The sequence below is a fragment of the Stylophora pistillata genome, chromosome 9 (assembly GCF_964205215.1).
Source record: "Stylophora pistillata chromosome 9, jaStyPist1.2, whole genome shotgun sequence".
Classification (NCBI taxonomy): domain Eukaryota; kingdom Metazoa; phylum Cnidaria; class Anthozoa; order Scleractinia; family Pocilloporidae; genus Stylophora; species Stylophora pistillata.
In genome coordinates this window covers 14609079-14627409 of record NC_142527.1, presented here as the reverse complement: position 1 = coordinate 14627409, position 18331 = coordinate 14609079, and the positions used below count along the sequence as shown (strand labels likewise).

Genomic DNA, 18331 nt, shown 5'->3' with positions numbered 1-18331 from the left:
GTACATCCATCATTTTCACAGTGCAACCTATCAGAAGCCTTGCCAATAGTACAACTGTCTCTTAAAGGTTAGGAATCTCTTAGTGTTAACTAATCATGAGCCTTTTCCACTAAAGGAGACAAAAGCTGACTGACTTTTCTTGTAGAAGTTGGATTTGTTGGCGGTTTGCTTTGTCAGGAAGGAAATATACTTTTGAACTCTTCACAAGGTAATGAGGTCAGAGAAGCATTTAATATGCACAATCACATATATATGACACTTAAACTAATGAGCAGTCATTACTAAAGAGTTCAATTGATGGTTGCTTCTCATTTTAAAGATCCAATGAGCTCTAAAAGATGAAGATTTGCATGAAGGACTCCTTGAGGGTGATATCCTACAAGTGCTGGAAGGAATAGGTTATAACTTAAAAGGAGTTCCACACCTCTGAAGCCATCATTCAGTAAGTGCTAATAAGTATTGCATGCATGGCATTTATTGCACAGAAGAAATGATAAAACTTCAGAAACTACAGAAAACTAAGCTTAGATAGAAGGTAAGTGATATATAGTTGTAATCCTTTAGCATTTTTAGATATTTAGTGGTGCATAACATAATCTAATTGCCGCGATGACATAATGACCAATGGTGCATTACAAATGACTTTTAGTTACTGGTAGGTACATGTCAGCCTTTTTCAATATTTACCTACTGACTGGGAACAGAGTGTAATAGTAAGCAAAAAAAGAAATTGACTCCATGATAACCTTTTTTTTTGGAGAATGTTCAAATCTGCAGACCTTGCACTTAAGTTCTTTGAATTTGTGTTTCCCTTGTGCAGGACCTCCACATGTTTCTTCTCTATTGACTTGATTTGATGAATGCCTTCAAGGGGGTTACTGATTGACTTCATTAGCATTTTGGCCATGTCTTTTAAGGAGACAAGTGTCATTACATCCAGTGTGAGATCTCTCATCTGAAGAAGCTTTATGGTGGTTTTTTTATTCCTTATGCCAAGGATGATTTGATGGCAAATGAGGAAGTCATGAGAGGAGTTACAGAAATTGTAGGTCCTGGCCAATATCTTCAAGTAGGCAACAAATTTCTTGAAAGGTTCGGTGCAAAGTCTCTCCCTCTTGTTAAAACAATATCTTTCATGTCTCTTTTATGTCACTAAGTTAGTTTCAATGTTCTCCATAACCACCTCCCAGTTGTGTTGGTCCTTAACTCCGAATGAGCACAAACAAGAAACTCAACCAAACAGTTTTTTAATCAAGTAAACAAATTAACCTCAACCAACTTACAAGAACATCACCAACACTTTTCTGTAAACACAATATTATATATCAGTGGTATTGACCACTACTTCATAAATAATATCACATCTCCCTTCTCATAAAAAACTTATTTGCAATCAAACAATCAGTCAGACAATGACAGTTCAAAGTCCTAAACGATGTCCTTAAACAAAGTCTCGTAGTCGTCCTGGTCTATGAATTACCCTACCAGATCTTGTTTGAATCACAAGTGGTCCTTCTACTGGCAAAAGGGTACTACTTGCTAGCATGTTTGCTTAGGATTCCAAATCCAACTGTTGCAATGGTTCCTTGGTCTTAACCAAGTGTCTTCTATTTCTCCTGAATATAGTTCCTAGGAGATCTATCTCATAGAAGCAAGATGCTACTTGCTTGGCAACTGTACATACATACATACATACATACATACATACATACATAACCTTTATTAACTTGTCTAGTGGTACTAGTGCCTGTAAACACTAATTGGGGTCACCCTAAAACTACATTATATCATTAAAACAGATTAAAAATACTCTAAAACTAGTATACTACTTAATGGCACTAATGGACATCCTAAAACAACATTACATCATTAAAAAAAAAGAAAAAAAATATATAACTAACTGCAGACAGTACTGTTTCGGTCTTCTGGGCCTCAGTGCAGCGCTGATGCTAGGATGGGGGAGAACCGATATGGTTACCCCGAATGATCCCACATTTGTGGTATCGTCTAAGCCATGCCAGAGTGCTCAAACTAGGAAAGCCTAGTGAGCTATGTGCAATGCTAGTGGTAATGACTCACCCTACAGTGCACAATTTGGACATGAAAGCAGAGCTTTGTATGCCAAAGAGCTAAATCTAATATATAAATACTTTAAAACATTAAAAAAGCCCTAAGATATGCGCACATTCAGTTACCCAGAACATAAGTGTCATGTATTCGGTTTTTATTTTTTTCAAAAGCACATGGAATACGTAATGCGCACACGTGCGCATGCTTACGAGAACCAACCGCATACACTACAACACCTCCCCTGTAAGCCAGTCTCTTGTCCCCCTAAAGTCCTTAAGAATTTAAAAGTTTCCAAAAGTTTAACGCAACATGCTATCAGTAGAAATCCAGTCTCAAACTCCCCCCCCCCCCCAAAAAAAAAAGGGTAGTTCAATGTTCACAGATCCATCCGAACTGGGGGTTGCCGCACTCTGGAAGGGTATCGTTTCACAGGAACATGTTCAATCTGGGTCGATTCAGCCACTGGATTGCATTTGGGTGACGGGCAGTCTGTCTCCCTTGAGACAACTTCTGTCTGTTCAGGTAGTTCAGCTACTGGGTGATCAGTGGTCGTGGCTGGGAGTGGAAAAGGCAAGGGGTATGAAACTGGCGGGTGTCTGTCTGTAACAGGAACATTGGAATCTCGGAGTTGATCCGTGTGTTGACGCCAAACTAGGTTAGGCCCAATCTCCACTTCATAAGACAGGGGTCCCAATCGTGCACGTACAATACCAGGTACCCACTTTGACTTTCCAGTGTAATTTCGTGCTATCACCCTCTGACCAATGGCAAAATGCCTTGTTACAGAACCACTCTTGGCAACAGACTGGTCTATCTGACGGTTGTTTACCTGGATGAAGAGATCTGGTTTTAACAAGTCCAGTCGAGTGCGTAATCTTCTTCCCAAAAACAACTGGGACGGTGGCTCTCCGGTGGTTGAGTGGGGGGTGATTCTATAAGTTAGCAAAAATCTCGCCAACTTAATGTTCAAAGATGTCACTTCAGTTTCACTCTTCATGGCATTCTTGAAACTCTGGACAGCACGTTCTGCTAGGCCGTTGGTGGCAGGGTGATAAGGTGCTGAGGTGATGTGTTTGATGCCGTTTCTCTTAAGGAATTGCTGGAACTCTTCTGATGTGAACTGAGGCCCATTATCACTCACTAACTGGGCTGGCACGCCATATCTTGCAAACAACTTCTGAAGGGTTTCAATGGTTTTCGCTGAAGTTGTAGTGTTCATTTTCTCTATCTCTAGCCAACGTGAATGTGCATCCACTACCACCAAAAACATGCTGTTAAGGAAGGGACCTGCAAAATCGATATGAATTCGTTGCCAGGGCAACGAAGGCCATTCCCATGGGTGCACTGGCACTGTACTGGGCTCCCTCTGTACTAGTTGGCAACCTGGGCAGGACTTAGCAGACAGTTCAATTTCTTTATCGATTCCAGGCCACCAGGTGTAGCTTCGGGCGAGGGCCTTCATCTTCACGACTCCCATATGTCCCTGATGAAGTTCCTTGAGAACTTGAGGGCGTAGTTTTGGGGGTATTATTACTCTTATTCCCCACATCAAACAGCCTGATTGTAACGTGATCTCGTCTTTGTGAACAAAATAGGGGTTGAGTACAGGGTCATGGTTGTTTGGCCATCCCTTCCTGGTCATTTCATGCACTTGGGCCAAGACAGGATCTCTTTGTGTCTCTCGTCTAACGTTGTCCACTGTGACTGGCAAAGGGTCAAACTGCATCAAATTAAATACACCCACTGGGTCAACCACTTCTTCATCTTTGGCTTCCGTTAACAGTGGTAGGCGGGAAAGACCATCTGCATTGCTGTGAACCTTAGTGTTCTTGTATTGAATGGAGTAGTCATAGCCTGCCAGGAACAAGGCATAACGTTGAAAACGTGCTGCGGTGACCACGGGGATGCTCTTCCGCGGATGAAAGATTGAAGTTAATGGCTGATGATCTGTGTATAGAGTGAAAGGACGGCCAAACAGGTACATGTGAAACTTCTTGACACCCCAGATTATTGACAAAGCTTCCTTGTCAATCTGCGCATACTTTTGCTCAGTTTTTGTCAGTGTCCTTGAAGCAAAAGCTATAGGTCGCTCGGTACCATCGTTAATTACATGAGAAAGCACTGCTCCAATGCCTACGGGGGATGCGTCACAAGCAAGTCTAAGTGGCAGACTGGGATCATAATGTGTTAGAACTTGCTCTGAAGTGATCATTTCTTTCACCTTGTGGAATGCTGCCTCGCATTGCTCTGTCCACTTCCATTGGTGGTCCTTTCCCAAGAGTTGAGTCAAGGGGTGGACAGTTGTCGACAGGTTAGGTAAGAACCTATGGTAGTAGTTGATTAGCCCGAGAAATGATCTTACTTCAGCTACGTCGTTTGGGCGTGGTGCTTCCAAAACCGCTTCTACTTTTGCTGTAGACTTGTGAAGGCCATCCTTGTCAATATCATGTCCACAATAGGTTATCTTCTCCTTGAAAAACTCACATTTGGCTTTGTTAGCTCTCAAACCATGAAACTGTAGCCGTCGAAGGACTTCTCCTAAGTTAGCCAGGTGTTCTTCATCACTCTTTCCAGTGATAATCATGTCATCAAGTATACAGCTTGTGCCAGATGTCCCTTCCAGCACTTGATCAATGGTGCGTTGCCAGATAGCGGGTGCTGAAGTGATGCCGAACACTAGTCTATTGTACTGGAACAACCCCATGTGTGTGTTGATGGTGAGGTATTTTCTGGAATCTTCTTCCATCTCTAGTTGGTGGTATGCCTGGCGAAGATCAATCTTTGAGAATTTCTGTCCACCAGCAAGCTTTGCAAAGATATCTTCGATGCGGGGTAAGGGATATTGTTCAGCCTGTAGTTCTGGGTTTACCGTGCCCTTGTAATCACCACAAAGCCTGACCGATCCATCTTTCTTGGGGACGCGTACAATGGGTGTTGCCCACTCGCTCCACTCAACTTTCGTCTTCTTCTTCGTCACTCAACTAAGTCTTCTTAGCTCTTCTTCAACTTTAGGCCTTAAGGCATAGGGCACAGCACGAGCTTTGCAGAAATGGGCTTGGCTATCTTCTTTAAGGGTTAGCTTTGCTTTAGCTGATTTGAACGTTCCAAGTTTGTCTTCAAAAACATCAGAGTATTTGTCTAGCATGGTTTGCAGCTGCTCCTTAGTAGTTGATAGGGTTTGTGAAGTTTTCAATGACTTAATAGCATACCAATCTAGGCGTACCTTGTGAAGCCAATCCCTTCCCATCAACACAGGGCCCTTGTTCTTAACCACATACAGATCCAACAGCAATGGTTGCTGGTCTTTGTACTCAACATTTACCTTAAGCACTCCAGCTGGGAAAATGTTCTCTCCAGTATAGGTTTTCAACATTAATTTAGTTTCTTGCAAGGGCTTGACGTGAAATTTCTCCCTGTACAAATTATGTGGAATAATCGACACAGCTGAGCCTGTGTCCAGTTCCATTTTCAGTGGTTTACCTTCCACTTTCAGATCGATCCAGATTACAGTACTGCTCGGTTTGCTTACATTGTGTATCTGTATGCTTCCTAATACATCTTCAAATTCATCGCTCTCACTGTACTCAATAGAATGGACTTGAGTGTTAAGCGGTGGTTTCGGTGGTTGTTTTGGCTTACCTTGTTGTTTCGAGCGACAAGCTCTTGAAATATGGCCCACCTTCCCACAATGATAACATGTTTGGTCCTTGAATCTGCAATTGTGCGTTGCGTGCGAGTCTCCCCCACATCGATAGCAAACTTTAGTGGTGGGGTTCGGCGATGGCGCTTGTGTGTGGTTATCTGAGATCTTGTCAACGCGAGGTTCTGATTGAAGCTCACTTTGTAATTCCGCAGCATCGCGAATAGCCGTTTCCATTGCTATCGCTATTTCCAAAGCCTTGGAATATTTGAGTTTGGCTTCTGAAAGCAACCGTTTTTGTATCTGCACATTTCTAAGGCCACAAACCAGTTTATCTCGTAAAGCTTCGTTAAGGTTGGCCCCAAAGTTGCAGTGGGTTGCTAATTTCTTCAGGTCTGCTACATAGGTCAAGACAGTTTCTCCTTCACGCTGAATCCGTTTGTAGAAACGAAAACGCTCCGCTATTTCTAATGGTTTAGGACTTAAGTGTTGCTGAAGAGTCGTGACGATCTCCTGGAAGCTCTTCGTAGCTGGTTTATCTGGTGTAAGAAGATCTCTCAACAATGTGTACGTTTTGCTGCCCATCAAGCTTAACAAGGTTGGCGCTTGGTGGTCTTCATCGATGTTGTTTGCTAAGAAAAACTGTTCCACCCGTTCTACATAGGTTTCCCATTTCTCCTGTGTTTCATCAAAACTTTCTATTTTCCCGATAGCAGTCATAGGTCTCCTACAACTTTATCCTCGTCGCCACTGTCATGTATTCGGTTTTTATTTTTTTCAAAAGCACATGGAATACGTAATGCGCACACGAGCGCATGCTTACGAGAACCAACCGCATACACTACAATAAGCGGCATTCCCTCCCACATCCTTCCAGAAATGATCTTACATCCTTCTTACGTATGATAGTCCTAAAGGATGCCAAATTTTCAATATTTCTGTCCCCCTTGCTTAATTTTGACCACAATTATGGTCCGAGAAATCTGAGAGAATGTCTTCCATAGGTAACAGTATTAAACCAAGGTAAGACAAAATCTGCATTTCTTAGGTTATATCTCTTAGTATTGTCCTCTTTGATATTAAAAATCTCTGCAATTTGGTCCATAGTTAATTTGTTTTTAACTTTAAACATCAAAATGAGTATATCTTGCAACCTCCTGTTTAGTAAAGTAGTTAACTTAGCTCTTTTCAGCAAGGTTTCGTAACTTTCTGTGGTAGTATTGTACACTAGTCTCAAGGCTCTTTCTTGTAGATGCTCCAATTTATGATTATCTGATGCCATGCAAAAATGCCACACTATGTGGCAGTAGGTAAGATGTGGCAAGATAACTGATTTGCACAAGAGTAATTTGAATATATCAACAAAGTTGAAATGGTAAATTGGCCACTGTCACGATTTTAAAAGCTGACATTTCGAGCGTTAGCCCTTCGTCGGAGCGAATAGGGGAATTGTGGGTTGTGTGTGCTTTTAAAGGCAGAAAAAGGAGCTACGTGATTGGTGGGAACATGGCAACGAGAAAAACACAAATAAATTAGTGGAATGAAAAGCGTTCGTTGATACCTGTGGGATTTAGACTGCCAGTTTGAAAGATGAGCTTTTGTTCAAGAGTTTTCCGGCTTTCCATGCTACCTAAGTGTAAGGAAAGACCGCAGATTGCCATGTGTTGCTTAGAATGGTTAGGTAAATTAATGTCTAGCGAATGGTTTCGATGTGTCCTTGTCATTCCTCTCCACGTCGCGGTGTTCTCGGAATCGGTCACCTAGTCTTCTGCCTGTTTCGCCGATGTAAATCTTTTTGCAAAAAGTGCAAGTTCTGCAAGTTATGCAACAGATTACATCCAGTCTCCATATCTGATCGCCTGATTAAAAATCACAGCAAGAGATGGAGCCAACTCTTTTGCGCCCACTGTAAGGATCCTGGGGTCCATCCTATCATAACCGCTAGACTTGTTTGGGTTTAGGTCGCTATTGTTTTTTGTAATTCTTCACAGGTAATTTCACAAAATTCAAAGTGATTTTCATGTAGATCTTTCTGGTAGAGATTAGTGGATGTAGCTGACGTTAGCTTTTAGGAAACCATACGTTCACGGTTTTGACTCGTAAAATGTTTAATACCACGTAAAAACTGTAACAAAACGGTAGCAATACACTAATTGGACACAGATTAATTATAAGAACTGTTCGATAAATACTAGACAAGATGACAATGCAATGAACTCCACGTGGGAACGAATATTAACATGAAACAACACAATTTCAATCGACGATTTACAGTTAAGATTCGTGTTCCATATGACTTAATAAATGGGAAGATCAAACTTAAATCAAATATATTTCATCATACCTCTTTTCCCTCTTAGCGCAAGGATGAGACCTTAAATCGTTTTGATCGAACTCTGAGCCTTGCCCTTGTCGTTATTGCGCATATCTAATTTCTGTCACGCAATGAACGGACCTTACAAACGTCACATGGCTCCCCTAAATTGGCAACAATTTACGAAACGAAACAAACCTAATCAGTCATGTATTGTTCTTTACTTATTATCTTTCTATGCTATGAGAGTTCGGAGAGCATTATTGCCCCCTTTAAAGTTGCGGCTCCTCGGTGGGGATTCCCTGGTCTGCAACTCGATCGCAAGGCAGTAATAGGACTACTTTCTGGACGGGCCTTTCCAGGTAGGCAGTCGGTTTTGTAGGTCTGCCTGAATCGTCTAGGCACTCTGTAGCAATCGCCATCTTAACTTTCCTGACCAGACCGTCATCGTTGGGAAAGGTTTCGTGGACACGAGCAAGCTTCCAGCGGTTCCTTGGCAAACTTTCGTCTATCACAATCACGATATCGTTCACTTGTAGGTTTCTTCTGACTGCAATCCATTTTTTCCTTGGCTGCAACGACTGCAAGAATTCCTTCCTCCATCGATTCCAAAATTCGTTGGCCAAGTACTGGACGCGACGCCATCGCTTGCTCAGGTAGAGATCTGCACGTTTGAAATCACCGGGAGGAGGCATAATTACCCTTGACTTCATGGTCAATAGATGGTTGGGAGTGAGTGGCTCGGGACTCCGTGAGGAGTTTATGGTGTTCACGGTGAGTGGCCTGCAATTAACGATAGCTTCCGCTTCCACCATAAAGGTTCTTAGAGACTCATCATCAAGTTGGATCCCGTGGCTCTCTAGTAGCGATGCCAAAACGTTTCTCACTGATCTTATCTGGCGCTCCCATACTCCGCCAAAGTGGCTTGCATGTGGTACGTTCGGTTTGAACTCTATCCAATCGCAGTTGGTTATGAGCAACTCTTCTCTGATCCTTTCGTGGTTCAATTCCTTGACAGCTTGCTTGAGTTCGTTCATTGCGCCGATGAAGTTTGTACCTTGATCTGATCGTAATTGGCGCACTGGGCCGCGACGGCCGACGAATCGACGATAGGCGTTGAGGAAAGAGTCTGTGGCCAAGCTGTTTGAGACTTCAAGATGGATAGCCCTGGAGGACAAACACGTGAAAAGAACTCCGTAGCGTTTCAGTTCTCTGCGACCTTCCTTTACATACCACGGACCGAAGTAATCTACCGCTGAGAATGTAAACGGAGGGGCAGGTTCGAGACGGTCCTCTGGCAAGTCGGCCATCTTTTGGTCTTGGGGAGTTCCCCTCAATTTCCGGCACTTTACGCATTGCGCGATGTGGTTCGATACAGCCGAACTTCCACCAATCACCCAGTAGCCGGCTGACCTTATTTCGTTATGGGTCATTCCGCGACCTTGATGCTCGGCCCTCTGGTGGTGGTGGCAGATGATTAACTCGGTTACGTGTCCTTTCCTTGGAAGGATGATGGGATGTTTCGTACCGTACGACAGGCTGGAACGTCTAATTCGTCCACCCGCTCTTAGTATTCCGTTTGCGTCGAGAAACGGGTCCAGTTGATAGAGAGAGCTTGCCATCTTCATAGCCTTGTTTCCGCGTGTGATGGTTTTCTCATCGCGCGTTTGCTCTTGGACGTTCAGCTTCTTCATTCTACTAATTTCTTCGGGGAAGGCTGCTCTCTGAACAGTCTTAATAATTTCGCCCTCGGCGTTTTGCAATTCCTCGACGTTGACAGGGATGTATTTACTTGACTTCGAATCACTGGAATCTTGTTTAACTTCCTTATTGTTCGCGTGTCGGAACTTCTCTTGGAGGCGAAGGCAAACAGCAACAGCTTTCTTGGCACGATGCCAGCTGGAGAAGTATTCTAAGCGTTCCAGGACAGACCATGGTTTCCGGGCTTGTATCGCTAGAACGGAAACCCCTTTAACTTCGGGATCATCAGGTGAGATCTCAGGAGAAGCATCGGCGAGATTCCAATCTTTATCAGGCTTCCAGAGAAGTTCTGGGCCGTTCCACCACAAGCTATTGCCGATTAATTCTTGCACACTAGAACCACGAGAGGCGACGTCGGCAGGATTTTCCTTTGTTCCTATATAGTGCCATTGTTCTGGCGATGTCTTGTCGCGAATCTCTTGTACTCGATTTCCTACGAAGACGTGGAATCTTCTTGCATCGTTATTTATATAACCCAGGACCGTCTTGCTATCTGTCCAGTACGTTTCCTTCACTTCTTCGTACTCTAGCTCTTTACGTAAGACGTAGCCTATCTTAGAGGCGACGACTGCCGCGGTTAGCTCGAGCCTTGGTACAGTGACGGGCTTCAATGGGGTTACGCGTGATTTACCCATTACGAGCGAACAGCAGATGCGATCGTTACTATCTGTCAGGCGAAGGTATGAGCACTGTCCATATCCGTTCTGACTGGCGTCGGAAAAGTGATGGAGTTCCACTGTCTTAATTTCTCCAAATTCGTTCGGTTTATGGCATCTTGGCACTTTCAACTTCTCTAGGGCGGGAAGTTCGGAACGCCATCTCTCCCATCTTGGTCTAATATCTTCAGGCACTTTGTCGTCCCAGCCAACTCCATCGCGGCACAGTTCTTGAAGGATACTTTCGCCTTGCAAAATAACAGGGGCTACCAGGCCGAGGGGGTCGTAGATAGAGCTAACAGTAGAGAGAATTCCTCTTCTTGAGAGTGGTTTATCCTTTAGTACAATCCAGAACTGAAGTGTATCGGTCTCTATACACCAGTGAACACCCAATGCGCGTTCTATTGCTGGGTCGTTGCTTACGAGACTGGGATTCCTTTTGTGGTACACTCCATGATGTGGAATGTACCAGACTCGCTTGCTCTTATCGGAGACTTCTTCTTTTGGTACTTTCTCTGCGAACCCGTTCTTAATGTTGTCTTGCATGAAGTCCACGTAGTCCTTTCGGTATTGAGTATCACTCTTCAACCTTTGCTTCAATTTCATGAGGCGGCTTAACGCCAATTCCTTATTGTTGGGCAGCTCAGCGCTATTATTCTTTAAAGGGAGGGGCATCTCGTAGTGTCCGTCATTTCTTTGATGGATACCTTCTTGCACTATGGTTAGAAACCTTCTGTCTTCAAAGGAAAGGGATTTCTCTTCGGTTGCACGCTCGTTGAAGTCAAGTGTGAACATCTTGGATATTTGGAGTGGACTTAAAACTTCCTTTACTTGCGTTTTCAGGGCGAAGTGGCATGTCTTCTTGTTCGACATTGCTTGAATTTCTTGCTGAACTTCGCAGGCGATTATACGGTTGCAGAAAACATCGTCTCTGACGTCGTCGGTGCCTTCATCCTGACTTCGCACGTTGGTTTTGCCGATGATTCCCCAGCCAAGTGCGGTCCTTTTTGCGTACGGATCGTCATCGTTTCCGAGGATCACCTGGTGTGGTTTAAGCGCTCGAACGCAGTTGGCTCCTATCAGCAGGCCTACTTCGGCTTCGGTATCAAGAGGTATCAGTTGACTGGCGATGCTTTCCAGGTGAGGCCACTTGAGAGCGGTATCATGCCTAGGGATTTGACTGCGTCTAGCAGGAATCACGTTCCTAGTGTACGTTCTTGGAAGAGTGATTTCTGTCGTTTCGTTGACTCCGCGAACTGCGAGTCCAGTTACCCTTTTACTTGTGATGGTTTTCTGACCGAGTACGGTAGAAAGCTCTAGATCCACTTTAGGGCCATCCACGCCAAGGGCTGTTAGCGTTGACTCCTTTATGAAACATGCGTCTGACTGTTCGTCCAGTAGGGCGTACACCTTGACCTTGACTTTGGGGTCATCTTGATGGTAAAGCCAGACCGGAACGATCAGGGAATGGGAAGTACCATGGTCGAAGCCCTTCATGTTACAAACTTCAATACGATGAGAGATAGATGTATCTTGATTTGCAATACTATCTTGATTTGGAGTTTCTTGTCTGGATTGTGGTTTCCAGGTTTGGTCATGCAAAGAAGTAGGGTGGGGTCCATTGCAGGTCTTGCAGGGTTTTTTTCCACGACAGTCTTTGTTTACGTGGCCCCACTTTAGACACCCCCAGCACAAGCGCTTGGCTTGCACAAAGTTCCTTCTTTCCGTTAAAGGCAGGCGTAGGAACTTATCACAGGTATCAATGTCATGACTGGCCTTACAGAAGAGACAGGTTGTCCTTTTAGCCTTGTTTTCCTCTTTGTTTTTCTCTTTTCCTTCCCTGCTTTCCTCTGCGCCTGTTGCAAAACTCCTGAATCCACTATCTTTACTTTCCTTATACTTTGGGAATTTGCTGTTTGGTTTCCACTTGTCCCCGTTTCCTTTCGAATCCTCTTCCCTTGTTGCCTGCAGAGAGGTAATGGGATTGCATGCGATCCTTGCCTCTGTTTTCAAAAATCGACAAAATTCTTCGAACGACGGGTATTTGGCCCCCCTTGCGTCTTCCGTACTATTAACTTCGGTTGGACCCAAGGCTTCTCTACTGTGACCTTCTTCTCGTTCCTCTTCAATCGACTTGTCTACAATACGGCTCCATCTTGAAACTAAGTGGTTCGGAAGCTTTCTAAGTATCCTTTGATTTTCCTCTGGATCGTTAAGTACTTCCAAGTACCTTATGGAGTGCATAGCGGTGCAGCAGTGCTGCAGAAAGTCTGAGAACCTTCTAAGACCTGAGCCGTCTTTCGGAAGAATCCTTGGCCATTCGCTGATTTTTCTTCGATAAGCATTTGAAACCAGAAAGGGATCGCCAAATCGGGTTGCGAGAATCTTCTTAGCTTCAACGTAGGCCTCTTCAGAATCTAAGGGTAGAAGACCGCTTACTGCTTCTTTGGCTCCATCGGCTGTAAACTTGCTGAGATAATACAGCCTTTCAGATGGATCCTTTGTTTTTCGTTCGATGAATGTCTCGAAGGATTTGATCCACATCGGGTAGCGAAGAAGGTCGCCTTTAAACACTTCAGGTTCTGGACGAGGTAGAGAGTCTCTGTCTTGTCGTTGAGCGAGTACATCGGCTAATTTCGTGAGAATGGTTTCGTCACCGGTCAACTTTAGTGGATTACCGCTTCCTGTTGTTGAGTCTGTGTGGAGAATAGCTGGATTTGTTATTCGTGGCGTTGCTGTGGACTTCACAGGGAAAGGAGGAGACACTGGATGCGGTAACTTGGAAGAAGGCTGCTGCGAATTGAGTGTTACTGGCGGCATCGACGAAAATGTCACGTTAGTATGGGCGTTCATTTCGGGGGATGCAGTAGTGACCACATTCCCCAGGTTTGGGACAGCTTCGGCGGAGGAGCTGTTGTCGATAACGGTACTTAATTGTGACTGTAGATATTCATGTATTCTGCCATAGGGGTCTTCTTCTTCTTCTGGGAGACTGCGTTCGTAACTTTCCTCTTCGAGCTTGGTTACTGCTTCGATTTCGGCGGTAGTAGCTGCTAGCTCTTTGATCATCTGTAATTTCTTGATGTCACTTTCTTGCCTTTTCAGAGCGGCGACCTTTTCAGTTTCGATATCGTGGAATTTTAGCTCGGCGCCGAGTCTTGCGGCCTTGGCTAGCATCTCTGCCCTCCCGAGGGAAGAACTCGAATAGTGTGATGATTTTCCAGATCTGCGGGAACTCCTACTCCGGCTGGAGCGCTTCGAGAAAACAGACTCGCGCTCTTCGTTCTGTTCGCGCTTCTCGGATTTCAGTTCGGAAATTCGAGCGTTTAGGTTTTTGCAAACTTCTTCTGTTTCCCGTAGAAACTTCTCGTTATTTTTCGTCGCGTTGGATTTGGATTCTTCGGAGTCCAGCACATCGATCAGCTTGCAGTACGCATTCGCAAGATCGTTCATTCGTGTTTCTAGCTTACATCGTTCTTGATGCAAAAGCGTTATATCGGTGGAGAATGCGAGAGCACCCTTTGTTGTTTCTATTTGCCTTTTCCATGCTCTTAAAGCCGAATCTTCATCTCTTTGAAGCAATTGAGTTTGGTACTCAAGTCCCTTTTCGGTCGGAACTCTTTCGCGGGAGGAAGACCGAACGTTTACAGCGTTTTCTTCGGTTCGTTCTGTTGCGTAGTTCATAATCGATCTTCGTCCTCGCACGACGGGAGAGTTTTTACTGTAGCTGACGTTAGCTTTTAGGAAACCATACGTTCACGGTTTTGACTCGTAAAATGTTTAATACCACGTAAAAACTGTAACAAAACGGTAGCAATACACTAATTGGACACAGATTAATTATAAGAACTGTTCGATAAATACTAGACAAGATGACAATGCAATGAACTCCACGTGGGAACGAATATTAACATGAAACAACACAATTTCAATCGACGATTTACAGTTAAGATTCGTGTTCCATATGACTTAATAAATGGGAAGATCAAACTTAAATCAAATATATTTCATCATACCTCTTTTCCCTCTTAGCGCAAGGATGAGACCTTAAATCGTTTTGATCGAACTCTGAGCCTTGCCCTTGTCGTTATTGCGCATATCTAATTTCTGTCACGCAATGAACGGACCTTACAAACGTCACAGTGGAAATGTTGAGAAGAGAGTTGTGATTAATGAAATCACTCCATGCAGTCATTTACATGGTCCCCTCCAATTCCTTCAGCCATTGTGGAGAAGAATGTAGCAAAGTGGTTAGCTACTTTGAATTGATCCACTTCCAACACATCATTAACCTTCAAGCAGATACCTCCGCTGTTACCTCACTTGTTCCTGAGGTCAGTGAAAGGTCTGAACGTTGTGTAGAACTTTCTTGGATCACACTTGACGTTATCTGATACTTTATTCCAATACCGCCTGATAGCTTTCCATCTTTCTCTAGTGGCCACGTTGCGCCACTTCCTCTTCAACAGAAAATTCTCAGGTGTGGGATTTTTACTGAATTTTTTAGAGAAGTGTCTTTTAGCTTTAATAGTATTTTTCCACTCCCTCGTCATGTATGGTACATTGTGTGCCTTCACTTTCATATCCCTGGTGGGTAGATGCTCATCAACGATATTATTCAACAGTGCTTCCCAATACTCGTACTTGTGAAGGTGTAGTCTGGTCGTACTGTTACATCGTACTCGTACTGTTCATCAACAGATTCAAAACCGTCACCCACCTGCCAAGCAGCCATTTTGCAGATCCTCTTTGAACTTCTCCTCATCAAGGTTCTTATAGCTACGCACCTTCAGTCCCCTTTTTCCACAGCTTATCTTTGTCTGACGGCAGCAGTTTTAGGCGCACTGTGTCTCCAGATTGAAGCTCAGAAAGCTCTTGTGTTCATTTGTTGTAAAACAGTGCTTGTTTCGTCTTTCTTTCTTTGAGCTTGTCTTCTGTTCCCACCATGATCCTTGGTTGTAACAATGTTCTTGCTGTAGGTAACAGTGTCTTTGTGCATCGTCCAAACAATCTCTGTACTGGTGATGATCCAATACTGGGTGAAGGTGTGTTGCACCAGTCCAAATTGGCTAGGTATGGATCTTGTCCACTTTGCTTTGGTTAGTAACCTCTTGGCTAATTCTTTACAGCATTTTCAACTTTGCCATTTGATTGTGGATAGTGTGGTGAGGACATTGGTGGTCAAAATGCCAGGTGGATGCAAATTATTTGAATTCTCTGCAAGCCAACTGTGGGCTTTTGTCAGAATACAGAGTATCAGGTATGCCATGGCGTGTGAACTGATTCTTGAGAGACTTGAGAACAGAACTGGAGTTGGTAGTGGATAATTGGTTCAGTTCAAAATAATCTGACCAATGGTCAACGATGATGAACCACTCTTTGTTGTTAAAGCTAAAAAGGTCTGTTACAACATGAGACCGAGAGCGTTTAGGTGCATCATGAGGTATGAGCAGTTCTTTCTGCTGGTTTGTCTGATAAGTGTTGCATGTTTAATATTTAGAAACACAGTCCTTGATCTTGGCAGTCATGCCTGGCCAAAACAGGATATCTCTTGCTTTATGTAAACAGCTTACAATACGAAGGTGGCTTGAGTGTACCTGCATTATCATGTGGGGCCTTAAGGGTACAGGTACAATGACTAAATTTCCTTTAAAAAGGATACCATCTTGGATGCTGAGCTCTTCTTTGAAGATGAAATATCCCCTGACTTCTGATGGGAGTTCTTTTCTTTCTGGCCAACCATTCTCATATACAGCAAATTATGCAATCGGCTCGCATGATGGCGTGCGGACGTGTATCTGAAGGCTCCACGAATTCCGCCGAATTTGTTGCCACTGAACCTTCTTCATCTCCCTTAAACCAATATCTACATTGGGACGACAAACAAAGTCTATTCAAGTGGAAAGGGAGCCTAACACAACTTCAGGAATTTTGTTCGAAAGTCCTAAATTTGGAAGTTTCTGCAACCGCGAGTCCCTCTGAAAGGTCTAGTTCTTTGAAGTCGAAGACAATCACGCTGGTTTTATTTAACAGTACCGGTACCCTTCAAGTCCAAGGTCCGGATACAAAAGCAATGAAAGCCAAACTGAAGAAGCTACTCCAGATACCGGCTGATGACGACTCAGTTATTCTCGTGAATGAAGAAGCTTCTACTCCGGCGTTTAACAAGAATGCCAAATCAGTACAAGAGGAGTTGGACTGTCTGAAATCTGAAGTGCTGAACATATGGGCTCATATAAAAGAGAAACCTAATGAGGAAGACCTGAGATCCGAAAATTCTCGACTTAGGGAGATAATTCTATCTTTGATGGAAGAGAATAAAAAGTTAGTCCAAGAACGCGATTCTTTAAGTTTTGCATTGCAAATCGTATCCAGAGAAGCAGCTACTCAATGCCGTTCACTGAGTAACACCTCTAACGAACATACCATTGTCCAAAATATGGATGAGTCAACACCTTGCGCCAACAAAGAACAAGGCTTCATTGTGAAATCAAAGAACAAAAGAAAGAAATCGAAAGGTAAAGGAGGTCCTAATAACACCCTGACAGGAAAAGAATCCGAACCCGAAAAACAACCAAAAGAGCGCACAACCCTGCTCATAGGAGATTCGATGATCTCAAGAATACCTGGAAAAGATCTGGGAAAAGCAGTTGGCCACAGGGTTATAGTCAAGCCTTTCTCGGGCGCTACGACAATGGCCATGAATCACTATCTCAAGCCAAATCTGGAATCTTCGCCCAATGAAGTGATTTTACACATTGGGACTAATGATCTTAAAACCAGGGAACCAAAGGCTGTTGCGGAATCGATTGTGGATCTCGCGAGACAGATCGAGAGCACCTGCGATACTACAGTTACGCTGTCGGAGCTTGTATGCAGAAAAGATAAGCTGGACCAGGCAGTGAAAACAGCCAACAAGCATCTAAAGAAGTTCTGCCATCAAAATGGATGGAAATTAATCCATCATGAGAACATATCTCACAGTGAACTCAACAAAGGTGGACTGCACTTAAATTTTAAAGGTAATGAGCAGTTTTATAATAATTTTAAATCGCACCTAGAATGAGATAATGTGCTGTCCGTCAATGCCGTGCGGGATCAATTAAACAACCAAAAGGCCGAAAAATCTGTCTCAATATTGCCTCCTTTGCGCGGTTTTAGAATGGCATCACTCAATATTAATCAATTAATTACTCATATAGACGAATTAAGAATCATATTAGCAAATAATGATATCGATATTGTTTCCATAAATGAAACGAAACTGAACGAGAGTATTCGAGATCAAGAAGTTCATATTCCGGGATACGAAATAGTTCGCCGCGATAGACTAACAAAATGCGGCGGAGGGGTATGCTTCTATGTAAAAACTTCAATCAACTTTACAGTACGAAATGACCTACACATGGATACACTAGAAAATCTTTGCTTGGAAATCCATAAGCCAAATTCAAAATCTTTTGTGATTGTTACTTGGTACAGACCACCTGACTCTCCTATTGGCATTTTTTCACCTTTTGAATCCCTAATTGGGAGATTGGATAGTGAAAATGTAGAATTTTTTGTACTGGGAGACATGAACTGTGACATGATCACGACTCGATATGACAATAACACATCCAAATTAAGGAGTATTGCTGATGTCTACGGACTCAAGCAGCTTATCTCTGAACCGACGAGGATAACACCCACCTCATCAACTCTAATTGATTTAATCTAATAAAGCCACCATGATGTTTAGATGTCTGCACGGGCTAGCTCCAAGGTATCTATATTCAAAGTTTACGTGGCGTGACTCTGCTTATGACCTCAGGGACTCTGAAAATAAGCTTAATGTTCCACTACCGCGCACTAATTATTACAGAAAAAGCTTTAGCTACAATGGCGCCA

The 18331-nt window shown here is 43.5% G+C and overlaps 4 protein-coding genes across 4 annotated transcripts; 1 reads left to right on the top strand and 3 right to left on the bottom strand.

The window, feature by feature from the left end:
- Positions 1-2446: 2446 nt before the first annotated feature.
- On the bottom strand, positions 2447-4816 carry LOC111345805 (uncharacterized protein K02A2.6). The gene has a single exon (XM_022953085.2). The coding sequence runs from the start codon at positions 4814-4816 to the stop codon at positions 2447-2449; it is 2370 nt and encodes a 789-aa protein (XP_022808820.2).
- A 231-nt stretch (positions 4817-5047) lies between these two features.
- Positions 5048-6430, bottom strand: LOC148723502 (uncharacterized). The gene has a single exon (XM_088734447.1). It carries the CDS (start codon positions 6428-6430, stop codon positions 5048-5050), a length of 1383 nt encoding a protein of 460 aa, XP_088590573.1.
- A 1333-nt stretch (positions 6431-7763) lies between these two features.
- Positions 7764-14499, bottom strand: LOC148723501 (uncharacterized). Its single transcript, XM_088733104.1, has 2 exons — positions 14458-14499; positions 7764-14238 (listed from the first exon to the last, which is right to left on the bottom strand). The coding sequence occupies exon 2, from the start codon at positions 14123-14125 to the stop codon at positions 8297-8299; it is 5829 nt and encodes a 1942-aa protein (XP_088589230.1). The 5' UTR covers positions 14126-14238; positions 14458-14499; the 3' UTR covers positions 7764-8296.
- A 62-nt stretch (positions 14500-14561) lies between these two features.
- Positions 14562-17567, top strand: LOC148723500 (uncharacterized). Its single transcript, XM_088733106.1, has one exon. It carries the CDS (start codon positions 16155-16157, stop codon positions 17505-17507), a length of 1353 nt encoding a protein of 450 aa, XP_088589232.1. The 5' UTR covers positions 14562-16154; the 3' UTR covers positions 17508-17567.
- The last annotated feature ends 764 nt before the right edge of the window (positions 17568-18331 follow it).

Coding starts and splice junctions, on each gene's coding strand:
- LOC111345805 (XM_022953085.2), bottom strand. CDS start 4,816: ATGGAAGAAGATTCCAGAAAATACCTCACCATCAACACACACATGGGG.
- LOC148723502 (XM_088734447.1), bottom strand. CDS start 6,430: ATGACTGCTATCGGGAAAATAGAAAGTTTTGATGAAACACAGGAGAAA.
- LOC148723501 (XM_088733104.1), bottom strand. CDS start 14,125: ATGAACTACGCAACAGAACGAACCGAAGAAAACGCTGTAAACGTTCGG.
- LOC148723500 (XM_088733106.1), top strand. CDS start 16,155: ATGGGAGTTCTTTTCTTTCTGGCCAACCATTCTCATATACAGCAAATT.